Source organism: Dipodomys ordii, unplaced genomic scaffold (assembly GCF_000151885.1).
Source record: "Dipodomys ordii isolate 6190 unplaced genomic scaffold, Dord_2.0 Scaffold23, whole genome shotgun sequence".
In the NCBI taxonomy this organism is placed as follows: Eukaryota; Metazoa; Chordata; class Mammalia; order Rodentia; family Heteromyidae; genus Dipodomys; species Dipodomys ordii.
In genome coordinates, this window is record NW_012267239.1 from 6,910,345 (window position 1) to 6,928,963 (window position 18,619).

At 53.8% G+C, this 18,619-nt stretch overlaps 1 protein-coding gene across 1 annotated transcript in view; it reads left to right on the forward strand.

Moving 5' to 3' along the window:
- The window catches only part of Acacb (acetyl-CoA carboxylase beta), a 66,801-nt gene extending 50,831 nt beyond the window's left edge, over positions 1–15,970 (forward strand). The window contains exons 36-52 of the mRNA XM_013014316.1: positions 363–518; positions 1,560–1,682; positions 1,784–2,053; positions 3,441–3,538; positions 4,903–5,023; positions 5,608–5,718; positions 7,887–8,030; positions 9,397–9,517; positions 10,714–10,810; positions 11,028–11,124; positions 11,559–11,694; positions 12,392–12,569; positions 13,798–13,910; positions 14,448–14,602; positions 14,955–15,125; positions 15,239–15,375; positions 15,635–15,970. Of these exons, the coding sequence (XP_012869770.1) occupies positions 363–518; positions 1,560–1,682; positions 1,784–2,053; positions 3,441–3,538; positions 4,903–5,023; positions 5,608–5,718; positions 7,887–8,030; positions 9,397–9,517; positions 10,714–10,810; positions 11,028–11,124; positions 11,559–11,694; positions 12,392–12,569; positions 13,798–13,910; positions 14,448–14,602; positions 14,955–15,125; positions 15,239–15,375; positions 15,635–15,761 (2,355 nt within the window). The 3' untranslated portion in view covers positions 15,762–15,970. The remainder of the gene's footprint in view (positions 1–362; positions 519–1,559; positions 1,683–1,783; positions 2,054–3,440; positions 3,539–4,902; positions 5,024–5,607; positions 5,719–7,886; positions 8,031–9,396; positions 9,518–10,713; positions 10,811–11,027; positions 11,125–11,558; positions 11,695–12,391; positions 12,570–13,797; positions 13,911–14,447; positions 14,603–14,954; positions 15,126–15,238; positions 15,376–15,634) is intronic.
- The last annotated feature ends 2,649 nt before the right edge of the window (positions 15,971–18,619 follow it).

Below are 18,619 nucleotides of genomic sequence, written 5' to 3' on the forward strand. Positions count from 1 at the left end.
ACACACACACACACACACACACACACACACACACACACACACACACACCAGGGAATTGACACTGGAACAATACTGGTTAGGTTAACTACAGACCCTATTCAGATTTTGGCAGTTTGTACACGCCTTGGGGTGTGTATGTGTGTATGTATGGTTGTATTTCCGTTGTGTCACTGTGTCCCCTGTAGGCCCTTCCTGTCCTGGCTGTCCCCAGGGATGAAGTGAGCCTGGGCATCTTGGGCACTGGGTTTGTCAAGCCAGAGTTGCGCTCTGCTCCTCTGTTGGGATTCCACTGGGAGCTGGGTAGCGGTCAGCCGGGCTGGCTCTGATTCCACTCATTTCTTTCTCCTTCCTTTCTGGTTCAGATCATGTTTCACTCCTTTGGCAACAAGCAAGGGAGCCAGCATGGGATGCTCATCAACACCCCCTACGTGACCAAAGACCTGCTTCAGGCCAAGAGATTCCAGGCACAGTCCCTGGGGACCACCTATATCTACGACTTCCCAGAAATGTTCAGACAGGCAAGTCCTGAGCAGGGGAGGGGCGGGGTACCACCGCCAAGGGCTCCTATGACTCTTACCCCACCAGAACCCCGCCCTCCTGTTCCGTAGAACCCAGCAAAGAAGGTCTTTTGGGGACAAAAACAACAACAAAGTAGCTGGGTGCTGGTGGCTCACACCTATAATCCTGGCTACTTAGGAGCCTGAGATCAGAGGATTGAGATTCAAAGCCAGCCGGGGCAGGAAAGTCTGTGAGATTCTTATCTCCAATGAACCGGCAAAAAACAAAAACAGCCCAGAAGTGACACTGTGACTCAAAGTAGTAGGACACTAGCTTTGAGCCAAAAGAGCTTAGGGATAGCACCCAGGCCTTGAGTTCAAGCCCCATCACCACCACCGCCAACAAAGTGATACATTGGGAAAACGTACTTCCCCGTCTTATGCCAGAGTGCTGACATTTTAATGTGTCCTTCTAGTCCTTAGGCAGGTGCTTACTGCGGAGCCCTGCCTCCAGTCCTTTTTTGTTTTGCTCTAGTTATTTTGAGATAAGGTCTTATACTTGTTCATCTGACACTCTTAACATATAAGTCACCCCTCCAGCCCTGACTTCTGCTGTTTATTTTGGAGATGGAGTCTCAAGGACTTTCCTGCCCTGGCTGGCCTTGAACTTTGATTCTCCTGATCTCAGCCTCCTCAGTAGCTAGGGTTACAGGTGTGAGACACCAGCATCTGGTCCTTTTCATTGATACCCACCTGTAGTTTCTTATTTAAGAGGTTGAGGTAGGAAGATCACTTGAGCCCAGAAACTGAAAAACAAACGAACAACTCCTCCATCCCCCCCCAAACCTAGCCTGGGCAAGGAGCCATGAGAAACATAGTTCGACAAAACCACCTGCTGGGTGCTTAGGTGTTTATTATTCTGCATGTTTCTGGCATACTTTGCATATTTTATGACTGCAAATGAGAGAAAGAACTAGGCCGCTATGTCAGATGACATGATCATTAACTCTAGCTCCCCTACCGACACCTTTGGTTTCTTTTCCTCTTCTTTCCCTTCCTCAGGCTCTCTTTAAACTCTGGAGCTCCCCAGACAAATACCCCAAAGATATCCTGACATACACGGAGTTAGTGTTGGGCCCTCAGGGCCAGCTGGTAGAGATGAACCGACTTCCTGGAGGAAATGAGGTAGGAGCTGGGCAGGTCTCAGCCCTGGGCTGGAGTCAGCCTTTTCCCACTGATTCCCAGGAGACACACAGCTGCTTCCCGGCCCCTTTTACCCCTGCCAGGTGGGCATGGTGGCCTTCAAAATGCGGATGAAGACCCCGGAGTACCCAGAAGGGCGGGATGTGGTTGTCATCGGCAACGACATCACCTTCCGCATCGGGTCCTTCGGCACCGGGGAAGACCTTCTGTACCTGCGGGCCTCTGAGCTGGCCCGGGCGGAGGGCATCCCCAAAATCTACCTAGCAGCCAACAGCGGGGCCCGCATTGGCCTGGCAGAGGAGATCAAACACATGTTCCAGGTGGCCTGGGTGGATCCAGAAGACCCCCACAAAGTACGTCATGAAGTGGGGGTGCCATTCAATGGGTGGATCATCCCTAAAAGAAAGCAAAGAAACAGGCAAACAGTATATTGGTGATATTAAAATTTTATTAAGAGGTGGCAATTAGTGGATAAAATAATCCACAAAGGCTTTTTTTTTTATCAAAGCCAGGTCAGTGTCTCATGCCTGTAATTATAACTACTCAGGAGATTGAGAACTGCAAAAAGTTAAGGAGACCTCATATCAACTAAAGAAAAGCTGGGTTTGGTGGTGCATGCCTCGTCATCCCAGCCACAAGGGAAACATAAATCGGAGGACTGTAGCCTAGGCAAAAAGCAAGATCCTATTTGAAAAAGAATGGAAGCAGCAAAAGATGAGTCTATGGCTGAAGTGGCTGAGCACCTGCTTAGCAAGTATACCAGGCCCTGCATTCAAACCCCAACACCCTAGTTTTTTTTGTTTTTGTTTTAGTGTCTTTAATCCTCCTTTGGCGGGAGAGGGTAATAATGACAAAGACCTTCATAAATACTGAGCTGATCTGCACAGGGCAGCTTCTAGATGCTGTGCACCCGGAACACAGACACAAACACACAAACATACACACAACCCAACCCAAACACAAACCAAATACACACAAACTCTACCCAATCCAACACACATACAAACTCAGCACACCCACACAAACCCAACACACAGACACATACCCAGCCTCAGTGTACACACACACCACAGACTCAACACACTAAAATAAATATACATACAATCTCAATTTACACACACAAACCCAACACACATACCCAACTCTAGTGTACAGACACACAACCCCAATGTGTACACACACAAACAAACCCAACATGCAAACAATATATACACATAAAACACACAAGAAACTCAACACACACAAACTAATGTACACACAAATAGACAAACCCACATACGCGCATGCGCACATACACACATGAGTGTCTAAGCAGTCTGTATACAGGCCACAGCCCATACTGAGAGCAGACCTGTGGTTTATGAGGCTTGCTAATGTAGGTTGACACATTATGAGTATCCACCCCTCTAGTGTTGCCATTTCAAATGCCATAGTAGCTGGGCGCTGCTGGCTCACACCTGTAATCCTAACTACTCAGGAGGTTGAGATCTGAGGATCACAGTCCAAAGCCATTCTGGGCAGGAAAGTCTCCATGAGATTCTTATCCCTAATGAACCACCAGAAAACCAGAAGTGGTACTGTGGCTCAAAGTGGTAGAGCGCTAGCCTTGAGCAGAAGAGCTCAGCGACAACACCCAAGCCCTGAGTTCAAGTCCCATAACTGACAAAAACAAAAAAACTACACAGTGGCTGTCACTCCGGGCAGCTAGACTCCTAGGCTCACTGAAGTATATTTCTTAAGGGCTTTAAGTACCTGTACCTGACCCCCCAAGACTACACGCGAACGAGCTCTCTGAACACCGTGCACTGCAGACACGTCGAGGAAGGAGGAGAATCCAGGTAAACAGCCTGCCAGGCACCCTGACACTTGTTCCTGGTTTTGCATCCAAAAGGAGTGAGCCCTTTCTCCTGCTCATTGCGCAGGGAAAGTCAGGCGGGATTCTCTCCATGTCCAAGGAGCCAGAGGCTCACGGTTTATGATTCATTATCCAGATGGATGCAGGTGGGTGAAGATGGGGATTCTGTTCTTTGAGAATCACCAGTGGCTTCCCTATTTTTTTTTTTCTTGGGTAGGATAGACCACATCAGAATTTTCCAGACGTGATTTTTTTTGAGTGTTGGTGATATGTGCAGGAGGAAAATTTAAAACAAAGTAGAGTGTATAAAGGAGTTTGGGAGGCACAGAGTCAAGTCTAACAAAGTCTCTTTCCGGTAGGCCTTTTCAGAGCGATTGTTGAGCTGAAGTGCTTGGTGAATTTGAATAGGGTCCGACTACATGGTATACTTAATGTTTGTGTCTTGTGTATTTGCCGTCCTGGGGCTTGAACTCTGGGCCTGGGCACTCTGTCCCTGAACTGTTTATCCCAAGGCTAGTGCTCTTACCAATTGAGCCACAGCTCTTCTTCCAGCTTTTTTGGTAGTTAGTTGGAGATAAGAGTCATGGACCTTCCTCCCTGGGCTGGCTTTGAGCTGCAATCCTCAGATCTCAACCTCCTGGGATGCTAGGATTACAGATGTGAACCACCGGCATCTGGCAGTCTATTTCTTTTTTTTTTTGTCGGTTGTGGGGCTTGAACTCTGGGCCTAGGCGCTGTCCCTCAGCTCTTCAGCTCAAGGCGAGTGTTCTACCACTTGAGCCACAGCACCACTTCCAGTTTTCGGAGTGGTTTATTGGAGATCAGAGTCTCACGGACTTTCCTGCCCCAGGCTGGCTTTGAACCTCGATCCTCAGATCTCAGCCTCCTGAATAGCAGGCGTGAGCCACCAGCGCCCGGCTGTCTACTTCATATTTTGTGGCCATGGAATCTAGGTTGATTGACTGATCATTGAGTCAGCAGCTTCTCATGTGTGCCCCCATCTCGGTACAAGGCCACATGCTAATCTAGATTGTTCTGCGGAAATGCGGATGTGGATGATCTTTCACAGAGAGCCTCTAGAGGGCTCACGTCTTTGTCTGGGAGAGGAGTCGCTGCTGACTTTTCAGAAATGTTAGTGCCCATTGTGAGGGCTCTAGCCCTCTTTCTTTCATTCTCTCTCTCTCTCTCTTTCTTTCTCCTTCCTCCTTTTGTAAAGTTTTACCTCCATTTATCCTGTTCCAATACTTCTTCCTACTCCTGGCTCCTGCCATGAGTACCACGAACGAATGTACTGACCCCAGACATTGCCAGGCAGAGCGCAGTCTAACCCGCCTCCGATTCTTGCAGGTACGTAGTCACCGACATTATTGGGAAGGACGACGGCCTGGGTGTGGAGAATCTCAGGGGCTCTGGCATGATAGCTGGGGAGTCCTCCCTGGCTTACGACGAGATCGTCACCATTAGCATGGTGAGTCCCCTCTTTAGTCCCTCTTTGTTTCCCTGTTCACCTGTCAAACCATCACAAAGCAGGGAGAAAGAATCGGGAGCCACTCGTGCCAATCACCAGCAATACCTGTTGTCAACGCTCAGCCATTCTTGTCTCCCAACATTCCCCCTCGGACTTACTTACTCATGATTCTTCAGGGTTTTCCTCTCCTTTTTTGATGAATTGGTTAACGAAAGAAGCAGTTGTCTAAGTTGGACTTGAACTCGTTATGCAGCCCAGGCTGGCCTCCAACTCTTGATCCTCCTGCCTCTCAGCCTCCCAAGGGCTGGGATTATAGGAATAAGAGGAGGGGCTGGAGTCCCAGGGTCCTCTTCATGGCCTTGCTGCCAAGGCTGTAACACATAGCCATTGGAGGACACTTGAGAACACAGTATCCGGAGCCAAGCTCTGAGCGGTGTCTTGAAGAATAAATAGCCTCTTGCCTGGCTGTGTGGGCCTACGTCAGGTTGCCACTGGCTAAAACCTAACTTTCATTTGTGCCCAACAGGGTCTTGAACTCTGCCCGCTGAGGGTGGAGTCCTTGTGAAGGGGTTCTGTCTCCACAGGTCACCTGCCGAGCCCTGGGCATTGGGGCCTATTTGGTACGCCTGGGCCAGAGGGTGATTCAGGTGGACAATTCCCACATCATCCTGACGGGCGCGAGTGCCCTCAACAAGGTGACAAGATGGGGCCTCAGGGCCATTTGTAGTTGTCTGGGGGCCCTCATGATCCCAAATAAGTTATTCTTCTTCTGGAACTAAGCTCCTGATTTACTTTTTTTTGGGTGGGGGGAAGCAATGCTAGTGGTGATGGTCCTGGCATTTGTGAACTCAAGGCCTCACACTTGCCAGACAGACAACTCCGCCATCTACCCCAGGGATCATACCCCAGTTCCTTCTGCTTCCATTACTTTGCAAATAAGATCTCGCTTTTGGTCTGGTTGGTCTAGACCGTGAGCCTCCTGTTTAGGATTCCCGTGTTACCTAGGTTGATGGCACATGCCACTACACCCAGCTTTTTTTTTTTTAATTGGTTGAAATGAGGATTTTTATGACCTTTTTGCCTGAGCTGGCCTCGAACCCCAGTCCTCCTGATCTCTACCTTTCAAGTCGCTAGGATTACAAGTGTGAGCCATCATGCCCCACTACTCTTGTCTTTTTTATTTATTTTTATTATTATTTTTTTGGGGGGGGTCCAGTCGTGGGGCCTGAACTCTGGGCCTGGGTGCTGTCCCTCAGCTCTTCAGCTCAAGGCTAGTACTCTACCACTTGAGCCACAGCGCCACTTCCGGCCTTTTCTGCTTATGTGGTGCTGAGGAATCGAACCCAGGGCCTCATGCATGCAAGGCAAGCGCTCTACCACTGAGCCACCTCCCCAGCCCGTCTTTTTTACTTTTTAACTTTAAAGTTGTATTATACTTTGCAGAGAAAGACCTCCAAAGCAATGTTGGTGCTTCTATACTTTTGGTGCAATACTCTCCTGTGTTCTGCATTCCCATGGTTAACTTTAGTGACTGTGCAGTTGTTTTGAAACACTGAAAGGTTTTCTGCATTGCTGTGCTGTCCCCATAGCTAATGCCTGCCCAGACCCAGGAAGGGGCTCCAAGTCAGGCTCTGAGGGAGGTTTTGGGAGACAATGGTCTTATGTATCTCAGGCGAGGCTTGTACTCACTACCGAGCCCAGGCTGGCCTAGAACACATGACCCTCTACCTGAACCTTCTAAGCTCTGGGATTTCAGGCATGGCCACTACATCCGGCTACAACATCAGAAAACTCTGAGATGACGTCGTAAAGTTCGTTTTTGACATAACGACTTGTACATCTCATTGTTGCAATGGGTCCACCTGTATCCCTATTTAAACGATTTGTTTTTCCCTTCCCCTCCACAAATTATACCAACATCAAATACAGTGAAAGCAGGGGTTATACCGTGGGGGAGGAACATACAAAGGAACAAAGAAATAATCTTATAAATGTGTTAGAAACAATCACATGAAAAAAAAACATTTGAATACATATCTTAGGGTTCATTTCCCTAACATCACCTTATCTGACCTTTTCCGCTTGACTCAGACATATACTAGATATTGCAAATAAGGGAAACCATGGGACCTATGTTTCTTTGGGTCTGGCTTACTTCACTTAATATAATTTTTTCCAAGCCTTTCCATTTCCTAACAAATGGGGCAATGTCATTCTTTCTGATGGAGGCATAGAATTCCATTGTGTATATATACCACATTTTCTTGATCCATTCATCTACTGAGGGGCATCTGGGTTGGTTCCATATCTTAGCTATAGTAAATAATGCTGCAATAAACATAGTTGTGCAGGTAAAAAAAAAAAGAAAAGAAAAGAAAACTCTGAGATGAGTTGCATGGGAAAAAAAAAAAGAAAGATTGCCTGGCGCCGGTGGCTCACACCTGTCATCCTAGCTACTCAGGAGGCCGAGATCTGAGGATCATGGTTCAGAGCCAGCCAGGGCGGGAAAGTCCATGAAACTCATTTCCAATTCACCACCAGAAAACCAGAACTGGCACTGTGGCTTAAGTGGTAGAGCGCTCACCTTGAGCTGAAGAGCTCAGGGATAGCGCCCAGGCTCAGAGTTCAAGCCCCATGACCAACAACAACAACAAAAATGATGACATTGGTCACAGATGCCTGGGGGCTCCCTGTAAAGATTCTGACGTGGCCAGCCTGGGTGCAGTCTGGGTGAGCGGATTTTCTAACACTCACAGCTGATTTCAACGTGCAGCATGAATGGGGGACCCGTGAGCGAGCGGCTGTGCGGTAGGCTGAAGGCCTGAGCTGTGCAGGACTTTCTAACCATGTTGGGTGAAAGCAGGTCCTGGGAAGAGAGGTCTACACGTCTAACAACCAGCTGGGTGGCGTGCAGATCATGTACCACAACGGCATCTCCCACATCACGGTGCCCGATGACTTTGAGGGCGTCTATACCATCCTGGAGTGGCTGTCCTATATGCCAAAGGTACGGCATGCCCCTGGCAGCTCCGCCTGGGAGACCCTGCGGTCAGGCTCATGTGCTGATCGGTATCCATGTCACTTCCGGGGTGGAGCTGGAAGTGCTGCCATGTATCTGGGTTAGGTTTGCTTTTCCTTTCTCTCTCTTTTTTCCTTCCTTCCTTCCTTCCTTCTTTGTTTCTTTCTTTTTGGGTCCAGTTGTGGGGCCTGAACTCTGGGCCTGGGTGCTGTCCCTCAGCTCTTCAGCTCAAGGCTAGCGCTCTACCACTTGAGCCACAGCACCATTTCTGGCTTTTTCTTTTGGTTTATGTGGTGCTGAGGAATCGAACCCAGGGCCTCATGCGTGCAAGGCAAGCGCTCTACCACTGAGCCACCTTCCCAGACCCATCTTTGTTTCTTTCTTTCTTTGTCTCTCTTTCTCTATCTGTCTCTGTCTCTCTTTCTTTCTTTTCTAACTGGGGGGCTTGAACTCAGGGCCTGGGTGCTGTCCCTGAGCTCTTTTGCTCAGGGCTAGCTCTCCACTACTATGATCCATAATGCCACTTCCAGTTTTTTGGTGGTTCCTTGGAGATTAGTGTCTCAAGGACTTCCCTTCTCAGGCTGGTTTTAAACTATGATCCTCAGATCTCAGCCTCCTGAGTAGTTAGGGTTCAGGAGTAAGCCACCAGTGCCAGGCCCAGGTTTGCTTTTCCTCCTTCCCCTTTTCCCTCTCTGATCCTGTCCTAACCCTAAACCTCGCTGTTTTGGTGGCACAGATGTGTCACCCTCAGGATGCTGTCTGCTGGTCCTTTACGAAGGGTGAGGCTGCTTCTCAACAGAGGCAGCACTGGGTAGCAGAGCCTACCCAGCCTGGAGTGGATTCTTGGCTTCCTCATCAGGAAAAGTGTGGTCCTGGACTTCTTCTTATCTTCCTGAGCCTCAGTTTCCTCATCTATGAAATGGGATCAATCTGATAATGACATGAAATGATGCTCAGGGCTCAGACTTGGTGGCCCCAGACAAAGGCTGTTTCTGATTGGTGGAGAATTGGTTTGGCCAGGAGGCACTAGTTTGTGCCTCACAGCAATTTCTGAAAGGCTAGTTTCTGCCCTTCTACAGCTGTAGCCTCTCCTGCCTTTTATTCCCTTCCCGTCTCCATCGAATCCATCTGTATCCAGAAGAACACTCAGGTGTCCAAGAATCTAGATTTCAAGAGAATCTATGGGCAATCCATCTTTGCATTTTCCAACCAGAACAGCAGTCTCAGAAGCCCTAGGGAGAGGATAGCACTGCATAAGTAGGCATAATCATAGCCAGAGGAGGAGCCTGCACACACAGTGGGCATTGCTGACAAGGGCTGGGGACTGAGCTGCACACCTGACTTTTGTTCCCAGGATAATCGCAGCCCAGTCCCCATCATCACACCCACGGACCCCATCGACAGAGATGTGGAGTTTGTCCCATCCAGAGCTCCCTACGATCCCCGGTGGATGCTTGCGGGAAGACCTCACCCAAGTAAGTGCTCGAGTATTTTGCCAGGGCCCTGGGACTCAGGTTTCTTTTCTAGGCCTGGGGAAAAGGAATTAGGTGGAAGCAGAGATATTCATCCCCTTGTCCCAGAGGCTGACAGGAGTGAGGGAAGGGAGATTTGACTCCACGCTTCTTCTGAGCTGCAGACCAACAAGAGCTGGAACCGCTCATTTCTGGAATCAGTAGACAGAGCTGAGACCCGACAGCGGCCATAGCCTCCCTCCCCAACCTGCTCTGGCGTCTTCCTTCCCTCCCTGTCTCTCTCCCTCTCTGTGTCCCTCCCTCTCTCCCTCTTTCCCCGTCTCTCTGTGTTTGGCTGAGCTCTTACAAAAGGTACTTAGCTCCCCAGGATGCGTATCTGCTTCCAAAACACACACATGCGCACACCTGTTCCCTCTCGCCCCCTCTGAAAGGGACGTTGCTGTTTCCTGAAGCTCTGATCCTCCTTCCCCGCCACCGTAGCCCAAGTGTAGAATTCCCCATACCACCGCCTGTGGACACCCGTCTGTCCCTCCAGCCGTGCAGTGCGGGAGTACAGGCGCCCCAGCCTCTGGCCAGCAAAAGAAACGGCACCGCCTTCCACTTCTGGGGAGACATTTCTCCCTCTTAGAGCTCGGTTGAAAAGCATCACTGACTGACAGTGCTTCTCCATCAGTGTGGGCCCGCCCTGAGGCAGGGACTGAAGCAGGGCACACGTTGCCCGGCCTGGCTCTCCTCTCCTCCTCATGGCAGCCACACATGCCATGCTGTGGTTCTAAGGCACCGGCGGCAGCTGTGACCGGGGTTGGCGCCCCGTCCTGTGTCTCTGCCTCTGTGGATACCAGGGGCTCAAAGACCATATTCTCAGCTCTGATGCCAGGGAGGACATGGAATGAATTTTCCAGGGCCCAGTGGTCTTTCCCGAACCCCCACCTCCAGGACAGCAGCAGGCAGGACTGTGGTTAGCCCCTCAGACGATCTGGTGTTGACAGATGCAGAGTCAGATGTTCCAGAAAGGTCTAGAGGAGGTTTTGCCGCCATGGGTGGCTGGGTTTTGTGTGGCTTGGAGAGGGCTGGGATTGCCTGGCTGTGGCGCGCAAAGGGCACATGGCTGAAGACATTGAAGTCAGCTGTGCCACCGGGGGCATCCTGGGGCCCTCACCCGCCCCAGCTCAGCCCAGCCTCTGCCCTCCCGCCTGCAGCGCTGAGCGGGGCTTGGCAGAGTGGATTCTTCGATCAGGGCAGCTTCAGGGAGATCATGGCGGCCTGGGCCCAGACGGTGGTGACGGGCCGAGCGAGGTGAGTGGGGGCCGCACCCCGGGGTTCCCAGCCCATTGCCGGAATGTTCCTGGAACCCAGCGGGGCCTGTGTGTGTCAGGCAAGTAAGTGTCCTACCCCTGAACCCCACCCCGGCCCTCCGCCAGCCTGTTTCTCAGCAGTGCAGCCCCCAGCCCACCCAGAAGTGCCTGTGGCCCTTTTGGGGGTGCCTCCCAGCTCCCATCCGCCCTCCTTGCAGGCTGGGGGGCATCCCCGTGGGCGTCATCGCCGTGGAGACGCGGACGGTGGAGGTGGCCGTCCCTGCCGACCCCGCCAACCTGGATTCCGAGGCCAAGGTGAGGGACGGGGAAGCCGTGGCCGCCGCCTGCGGCCCGGCCCACAGAAGCGCCTGGCCAGGGAGGAGGGTGGACATGCAGAGGACTCGTGGGAGCTCTGCCTGTCCCTCCTGCAATCCCTCCATGGGGCGCGTGACACTATACGCTGTCCCGCAGTCCCCTTCCTGTGTGCCCCCCTCCCGGGCGCAGCCAGGCTGAGACTGTGCGGTTTGCTTAGCAGGGCGTCACTGATGGCCCATGTGGGGCCAGAGGGCCCCTTGGCCCCTTGCTGGGCTGCGGCAAGGGTCTCGTGAGGGCCAGACAGATGCGCTTTGGGCCCTCCTTGAGTCCCGGCTCAGGAGTCGCAGGCCACAAGGGTCAGGTAGCATGGGGCGGGGCTGTGGCCCCCTGACCCCGGGGCGCTGCTGTGTGACCCAGGCCGTTCTGGGTTTCAGATCATCCAGCAGGCCGGCCAGGTGTGGTTCCCGGACTCCGCGTACAAAACAGCGCAGGCCATCAAAGACTTCAACCGGGAGAAGCTGCCCCTGCTGATCTTCGCCAACTGGAGGGGCTTCTCCGGAGGGATGAAAGGTAAGGGTTCTGCACCCGGTGCCCGCACCCCAGCCTTCCATTCACCCTTCACCCCTGCCAGCCAACAGCCCCACCCAGAGGCCCAACGCCACCATTGCGTAGATGAGGGGCCCAGCAGAGTGGGCTGGTTTTTGTTTTGTTTTTTTGGTTGGTTTTGTTGCGGTCAGTCCTGGGGCTTGAACTCCGGGCCTGGGCGCTGTCCCTGAGCAATTTTGTTCAAGGCTAATGCTCTACCACTTTGAGCCACAGCACCACTCCTGGTTTTCTGTGGTTCATTGGAGATAAAGAGTCTCATACACTTCTCCTGCCTGGGCTGGCTTTGAACCACCATCCTCAGATCTCAGCCTCCTGAGTAGCTGGGATTACAGGCGTGCGCCACCAGCACTGGCTCCACATGTTCTTATCGTGACTGTGGCGGGTGGGTGGAGGGAAGTATCTGGATGGCATGTGAGGGCTGGGCTTCCTGTGGGCGAGGACAGGGGTCTGTGTCATAGTCTCAAAGGGACCCGGTGGGGACAGTCACCACAGAGCCAGACCCTGCCAAAGAGAGGTGTGCAGGCCTGGCCCTGCCCTGACTCCCCTCCAGGGCCCGTAGCTGGACATGCTCTCAGGGCCCTGGGACCCCTCCCCCCCTCCCCCCGAGGCCTCATGGGTGGGCGAGTGTGGGCTGTGAGCCCGAGCAGGCCTTCCTTTGCAGACATGTACGACCAGGTGGTGAAGTTCGGGGCCTACATCGTGGACGGCCTCCGGCAGTACACACAGCCCATCCTCATCTACGTGCCCCCCTACGCCGAGCTCCGCGGGGGCTCCTGGGTGGTCCTCGACTCCACCATCAACCCCCTGTGCATCGAAATGTATGCGGACAGGGAGAGCAGGTGGGTATACGGCCCTGCTGGGGACCACAGGGAGTGATCCGGGCTTGGAGGACAGCAGGCTCTGGACTCACCAACCAAGGCAGTGCGTGCCTTTAAGAGCTGGAGACATTGTCTTTGAGCTGGAGACATTGTCTTTTCCTATTCACCTCCTTCCCCAGGAAGGTTGCAATTTAAAAAAATAAATAAAATAAAAAGGAAAGACCAGGCATGCCTGAGCTTCCTGGAAGCCAAGATGAAAAGAGAAATACAAGTTAGGACCCTCTCACTAGACTCTGGGTCTAGTATGGTATGTGACTCCTGTCAGATGGGCTGGAGATACTGGCTGGACAGATGACTGAACAATGATGCACGCCAGGATACTGTCTTCATGGCACAGAACCCTTTGGCCCATCCTTTGGGGGAGAGGGGCGTGGATTTTTTGGCAGCAGGTCTTTTTAGAGAGGAGGGTGACAGAAATGCCTACAGCCCAGGGAATGCTGCTTTCAGAGTGAACACGCTGCGTCAGGCTGTGACGGATGTAAAGGGTTGCAGAGTAGTTCTCCCTAAGATGTAGTTCACAGCTTCATCCGCCGAGCCAGTGGATTTGAGTGCCTACTATGCGCCAGGCTTTTCGTTGCGAGTTGTGGTATGGTGGCGCATGAGTCGGGCCTGTCGAGCGTTGGTGCCCAGGTGTCCTCATGGGTTGCTGTGGACCTCAGTCCTCCAGGGTGATTCGGGATCTTGAGCCACATTCAAGTAGGATGGGTATTCACTTTTCACTCTGGCCACTAGGAAGCTCAGTGTGGTACTCCTCCAGGCTAATGGGAAGAAAGAAGCCAGGGACCCTGCGGGGTGAGTGACAAGGCTAGGAAGAGGAAGCCACTTATTTGGGGCCACAGTGAGCACTCCCTGTGTCTCATGAGCACTAAGGAGACTAGGAACTGTGTCTTGGTCTTAGGAGAGCTGAAGTTAGCAAAGTCAGGAAGGGTGAAGTCCAAAGATTTCAAGTCACAGAGAAAAGCGAAGGACTCTGTCAGGTTCAAGAAATAGTGATTGAAAGAGTTGATCAGCCCTTCCCTCTGCAGATAGAGACCCAGAGGGCCAGAGAGGGGAAGGGATGCATGCAGAGATGCACAGCTTCTGGGAGGAGGCGCTGAGGACCGATATGGGAACCTCTCGTGTCCACCCTCCCCGAACTGGAGCTGGGGAGACCATGCCTCCCACACCCAGCCCACTTGGTCTTGTCCAGAGCGGGGGTTCTGGAGCCGGAAGGCACGGTGGAGATTAAGTTCCGAAGGAAGGACCTGGTAAAGACCATGAGAAGGATCGACCCGACCTACAAGAAGCTTGTGGAACAGCTGGGTAAGAGAGGCTCAGGGGCAGCTCCTTGTAGAGGCCGGCAGGCGCCCGTCGGGCCCGCGGCTGGTAGGTTTTGGTATGTTAAAGATAGAAGATAGAGGAATGGGAGTGTGGATCAGGTCAGGTAGAACGTAAGGCTCTGGATTCAAATCCCAGTGCCACAAACAAATAAATACAAATTTCAAAATAAAATGAGGATCCAAAAACAGATGTAATACTTGAGAGATTCTCAAATGGTTCTCATTTCCCAATCTGCCTTTGAAACGAGGGGGGGGAGGAGGGGGGAGGCTGAGCCCAGCAGTTCACTCCTGTAATCCCAGCTACGTGGAAAACAAAGGTAGGAGTAGTACAATGCCCCAATCCAATGCACGTCTACCCACAGCAATGGATGATGGTATTCTGGAAAGTTCTGGCCAATTGAAAGCTGAGGCCCACACCTCCTGGGGCCAAGCCTGTCCCACAAACTTGTTAGTCCTCCAGGGGGGGGGACGGTCCCCCACCCCTGCCATCCTGACCCGCTTGTGTACCGCTGGCTGGCAGGGATGTCTCAGCTGTCCGATGAGGACCGGAAGGACCTGGAAGCCCGGCTGAAGGCGCGGGAGGAGCTGCTTCTCCCCATCTACCACCAGGTGGCGGTGCAGTTCGCCGACCTGCACGACACGCCGGGCAGGATGCTGGAGAAGGGCGTCATCTCGGTAAGGGCCTCTGAAAGTCACCGGGTTTCTGGAGGAGGCCTGGGCTCAGGCTTTGGGCCGTGGGTGTTTTCCAGGTGTGGGGCCCCCTAGTCTAACCTGTGCCACTTGGGAGAGGTTCAGAAGCCAGGTCTCCTGCCGCATCTGCCCAAGTCCTGCCCTAGCACCTTGCCTCCCTGGCACAGGCCTGTGTCGGAGGGCGGAGGGCTGCCAGGCCGGGGCAGGCACCAGTCAAGTGCATTTCATACTTGGCCCTGCAGTGCCAATGCGTCCTGGACTCTGTGGGGCAGGTGCATCGCCCCGGAGGGCACAGGTGGCTCCAGGGCCCCGCCCGCTCTTTTATCCCTGTCTCCAGGACGTGCTGGAGTGGAAGACCTCGCGGGCCTTCCTGTACTGGCGGCTGCGCCGGCGGCTGCTGGAGGACCAGGTGAAGCGGGAGGTCCTGCAAGCCAGCAGCGAGCTCAGTCACGACCACGTGCAGTCCATGCTGCGCCGCTGGTTCGTGGAGACCGAGGGCGCCGTCAAGGTGGGTCCTGGGCAGTGGGGGGCAGGGGGGGGGACGCCGGGCACTGGGGACTTGGGGAGACCCTGATGCCCAGCAGCCCGTCTAAGCCACACCCATGCCCCCCCCTTCCCCAGGCCTACCTGTGGGACAACAACCAGGTGGTGGTGCAGTGGCTGGAGCAGCACTGGCTGGAGGGCGAGGGCCTGCGCTCCACCATCCGCGAGAATATCAAGTACCTCAAGCGGGACTCGGTGCTGAAGACCATCCAGGGGTGAGTGGCCCGCGCCGGCCTTGGCTTCTGGCTACTCCAGTGTAGCCAAAAAGCTACAAATGTAGCCAGATGGGCCCCCAAATGTTGGGGCCCCACCTAGAAGGCCCCCAACTTTGAAATCAGGGTGTGGTTCCGTTCCCCAGAGCCTCTTCCCTGCTCTGAGGACTATGTCCTAAAAAAAAGAAAGTGACCAGGTCCTTCTCCGTTCCCCCTCCCCCCCCCCCCCCCCCCCCCCCCCCCCCCCCCCCCGTCCCCTCAGTCTGGTTCAGAAAACTCCCGAGGTAGCGGCGGACTGCACCATCCACCTGAGCCAGCAGCTCAGCCCTGCCGAACGTGCGCAGGTGGTGAAGCTGCTGACCAGCGCCGAGCGGCCCGCATCCACCTGAGCCAGCGGCCCGCCAGCTCCAGGACCCCGGTGACAAGCCACGCCACGCCCGCGTGCTGACCCCCCGCGGGCCCCCTGCCAGGACCTGAGGGTTTTGTTTGCTCTTAAAAAAAAATCAAAAGGAAAAGCAAGCAGCAATGCTGACCCTTGTGCTGGCACAACTGCTGGGTCCCGCCCACTGCCGCCAGCCAGAGGCCCCCTTCCTGCAGGGCGCCCCTCTCCGCACTTGGGGGGCAGGGGGTGATTGGCTGGGGGGCAGGGAGACTGGGGGCAGAGCTCCATGACTTTTCAGCTCCTTTCCTGTCACACGGGGGCATCGTTTATTCTCAGATTTTTTTTTTTAACTCCAAGACTGGCACTTGAAAGCATGTCTCACTTCTTTTAGCTGCGTACACGGGGAAGACCAAGGGGGAAAATCAATCTATTTTTGTAACAAGGCCCATCAGATACTGCCCGCTCTTAGACCCAGGAAAGGGCCTGAGTGGTTTAGTATTATTTTTATTATTTATTATTAAGAGAATAAATGGCATTTCATTCCTCAAGTGAATCACAGCGGCCGTCCTGTTGGCAGCCAGAGCCATGAACGTGTTGGCGTTCTCTGTTTCTGAGAGCGAGCTGCGGTGCCATGAGCCTGAGGTCAGCCGGAGGAGGCTCCCCGGGTCTGCCTGTCCTTGTTACCCCCAAATTAGCCAGGATCGGCCCCTCACGGTCACCCCTGTGAAATCCGCCACCACGCCTGCCTGAATTGAGAGGGCAGAGGCTATGAGACCTTCTCCCTGCTCACAGCCCGGCTTCGATGACCTCCGCCATCCCGTGGAGGGTCCCTATGGCCGCCATGGGGTCTGGCACGGACAGGCAGAGCCATCGGGCACCAGGGTCTCTGGGGACAGGAGAGTTTTGTGGCCACCACAGGGCGCAGAGGGCTGCGATTCTCCCACCCAGGCCTGTAGGGGGGGCGGGGGCCTGCGGTGTGAAGATGGAGCAAAGGAGCGTGACGTGGGCCCGTGTGCAAATCCTGTGAAGCCGCCACAAGCCAGGATGCTCGAGGACGTCTGAGCTCAAAATGCAACGTGTGTGGCCATCAGCCAATGACAGCCCTGGCCGATGAGATGGTGGGCGGGGAGGGGTGGAGGGACACTGGGCCCGGTAAGAGATGCTGCGCTGGGAAGCAAAGACAAGCCAGTGAGCAGCTGCTACCCTGAATCGGTGGGCGGCGGCCCAGCCTGCCAGGGGCCCTGCGGAATAAACTATTTTTTGAAGGAAACACTTTGACCTTGACTTACTATAAGGGCCAGCTCTCCATCTTCACACATCAGCCGAGATCTGGAGGATGCTCTGTCTCTCCAGCTAGGGGGCAAGGCAGGAGTGGAGGAATGCCGAAGACCCATTTCCAGTTCTCAAAAATCTTCCCCTTTGCCAAGCCCCAGAAGGCACCAGCGAAACGCTAGCCCCCCCTCCCCAGCTTTCATGTTCCCCATCATCTTCATTCATCTCTGCTCTGTAACCGGACAGGAGGCTCAGAGAGATGAAGAGGCAAGGCCGCGGTCACACAGGAACGGGACTGGGACACTAATCAAGTCTGTTGGATGGCAGGGTCTAATCGCTTCCTTCGGCATGGGTTGATGGTGTGGTCAGTTTGGAACTGGCACAGATCCAACCTTCACTATTATTTTTTTTTGTTGGTCGTGGGGCCTGAACTCTGGGCCTGGGCGCTGTCCCTCAGCTCTTCAGCTCAAGGCTGGCGCTCTACCACTTGAGCCACAGCACCACTTCTGGCTTTTTCTCCTTATGTGGTGCTGAGGAATCGAACCCAGGGCCTCATGCATGCAAGGCAAGCGCTCTACCACTGAGCCACCTTCCCTGCCCCAGATCCAACCTTCAAATGACCCTTATCCTTTCCCCCCCACCTGAGGCTGTTCAGTAGCTCGCCAAAACACGTGCCAATTAGGCCTTTTATTCTGCCAGGATTTTTTTTTCCCCTTGGCACATAGGAGTGTTTCAACTCCTTGTGGCCACTGAACTAGGGGCCTCAAGCATGCAAGTATGCATTGAACTCAGGGCCTTGAACTTTCAAGGCTGGTGTTTTCCTGCTTGAGGCTTGCCTCCAGCTTGGCTTTTTGCTGATTATTTTTGGAGACAGAGTCTTGTAGACTTCTCTGTCGAGCCTGCCTTTGAACTACAAGCTTCCAGATCTCAGCCTCCTGAGGATTATAGAGGTGAGCCGCTGGGACCTGACCTGTAATTTTGTTCCTGAGATAGGGTCTCTCTCATTTTCGCCTAAGCTTGCGTAGAACTGATGCTCCTCCTTTCTCTACCTCCTCCCCGGAAGCTGGGATTACAGGTGTGCACCATTCTGCCTGACATTGCTCTCTACACCTGCCGCCCCTCACGCCTCAGAGAGGGGAAAACAGACCCCACCTGGGCGCTCACTGCTCTGTCTCAGCTTCTGTGGTTCGCCCAGATGCTGCTGCCCTGACTGCCAGCCCCACATGCCCCACCCTTCCGCCTTCCCTCCCTCCCACTTCCGGTATATTCTGTGGTGCTGCCAGCCCGCTCATGGCGGACCCTTCTAGCCCATGGAGGAAGCAGCAGTGGCCTGCCGCAAGGCTCATCCTGGCGAGCAGGGACCTGAGGTATGTCAGCCTGTCTTCCCCACCTATGCCCCAGCCCTCCATGTCACCTTTCAACCCCCTGCGCAAAAGTAGGGGGCTCCTTTGGTCTGAGTTGGAAGAATGTTCCAGATTCTGCAGCCCATGGGTTTACCAGCTAGGGACTCCCCCCTGCTCCACCCCTACACTCTCCTCTCCTTCCCCCAAGCCTCTTCCCAACGTCAGTAGGAGTGCTTATTACAGATTGTTT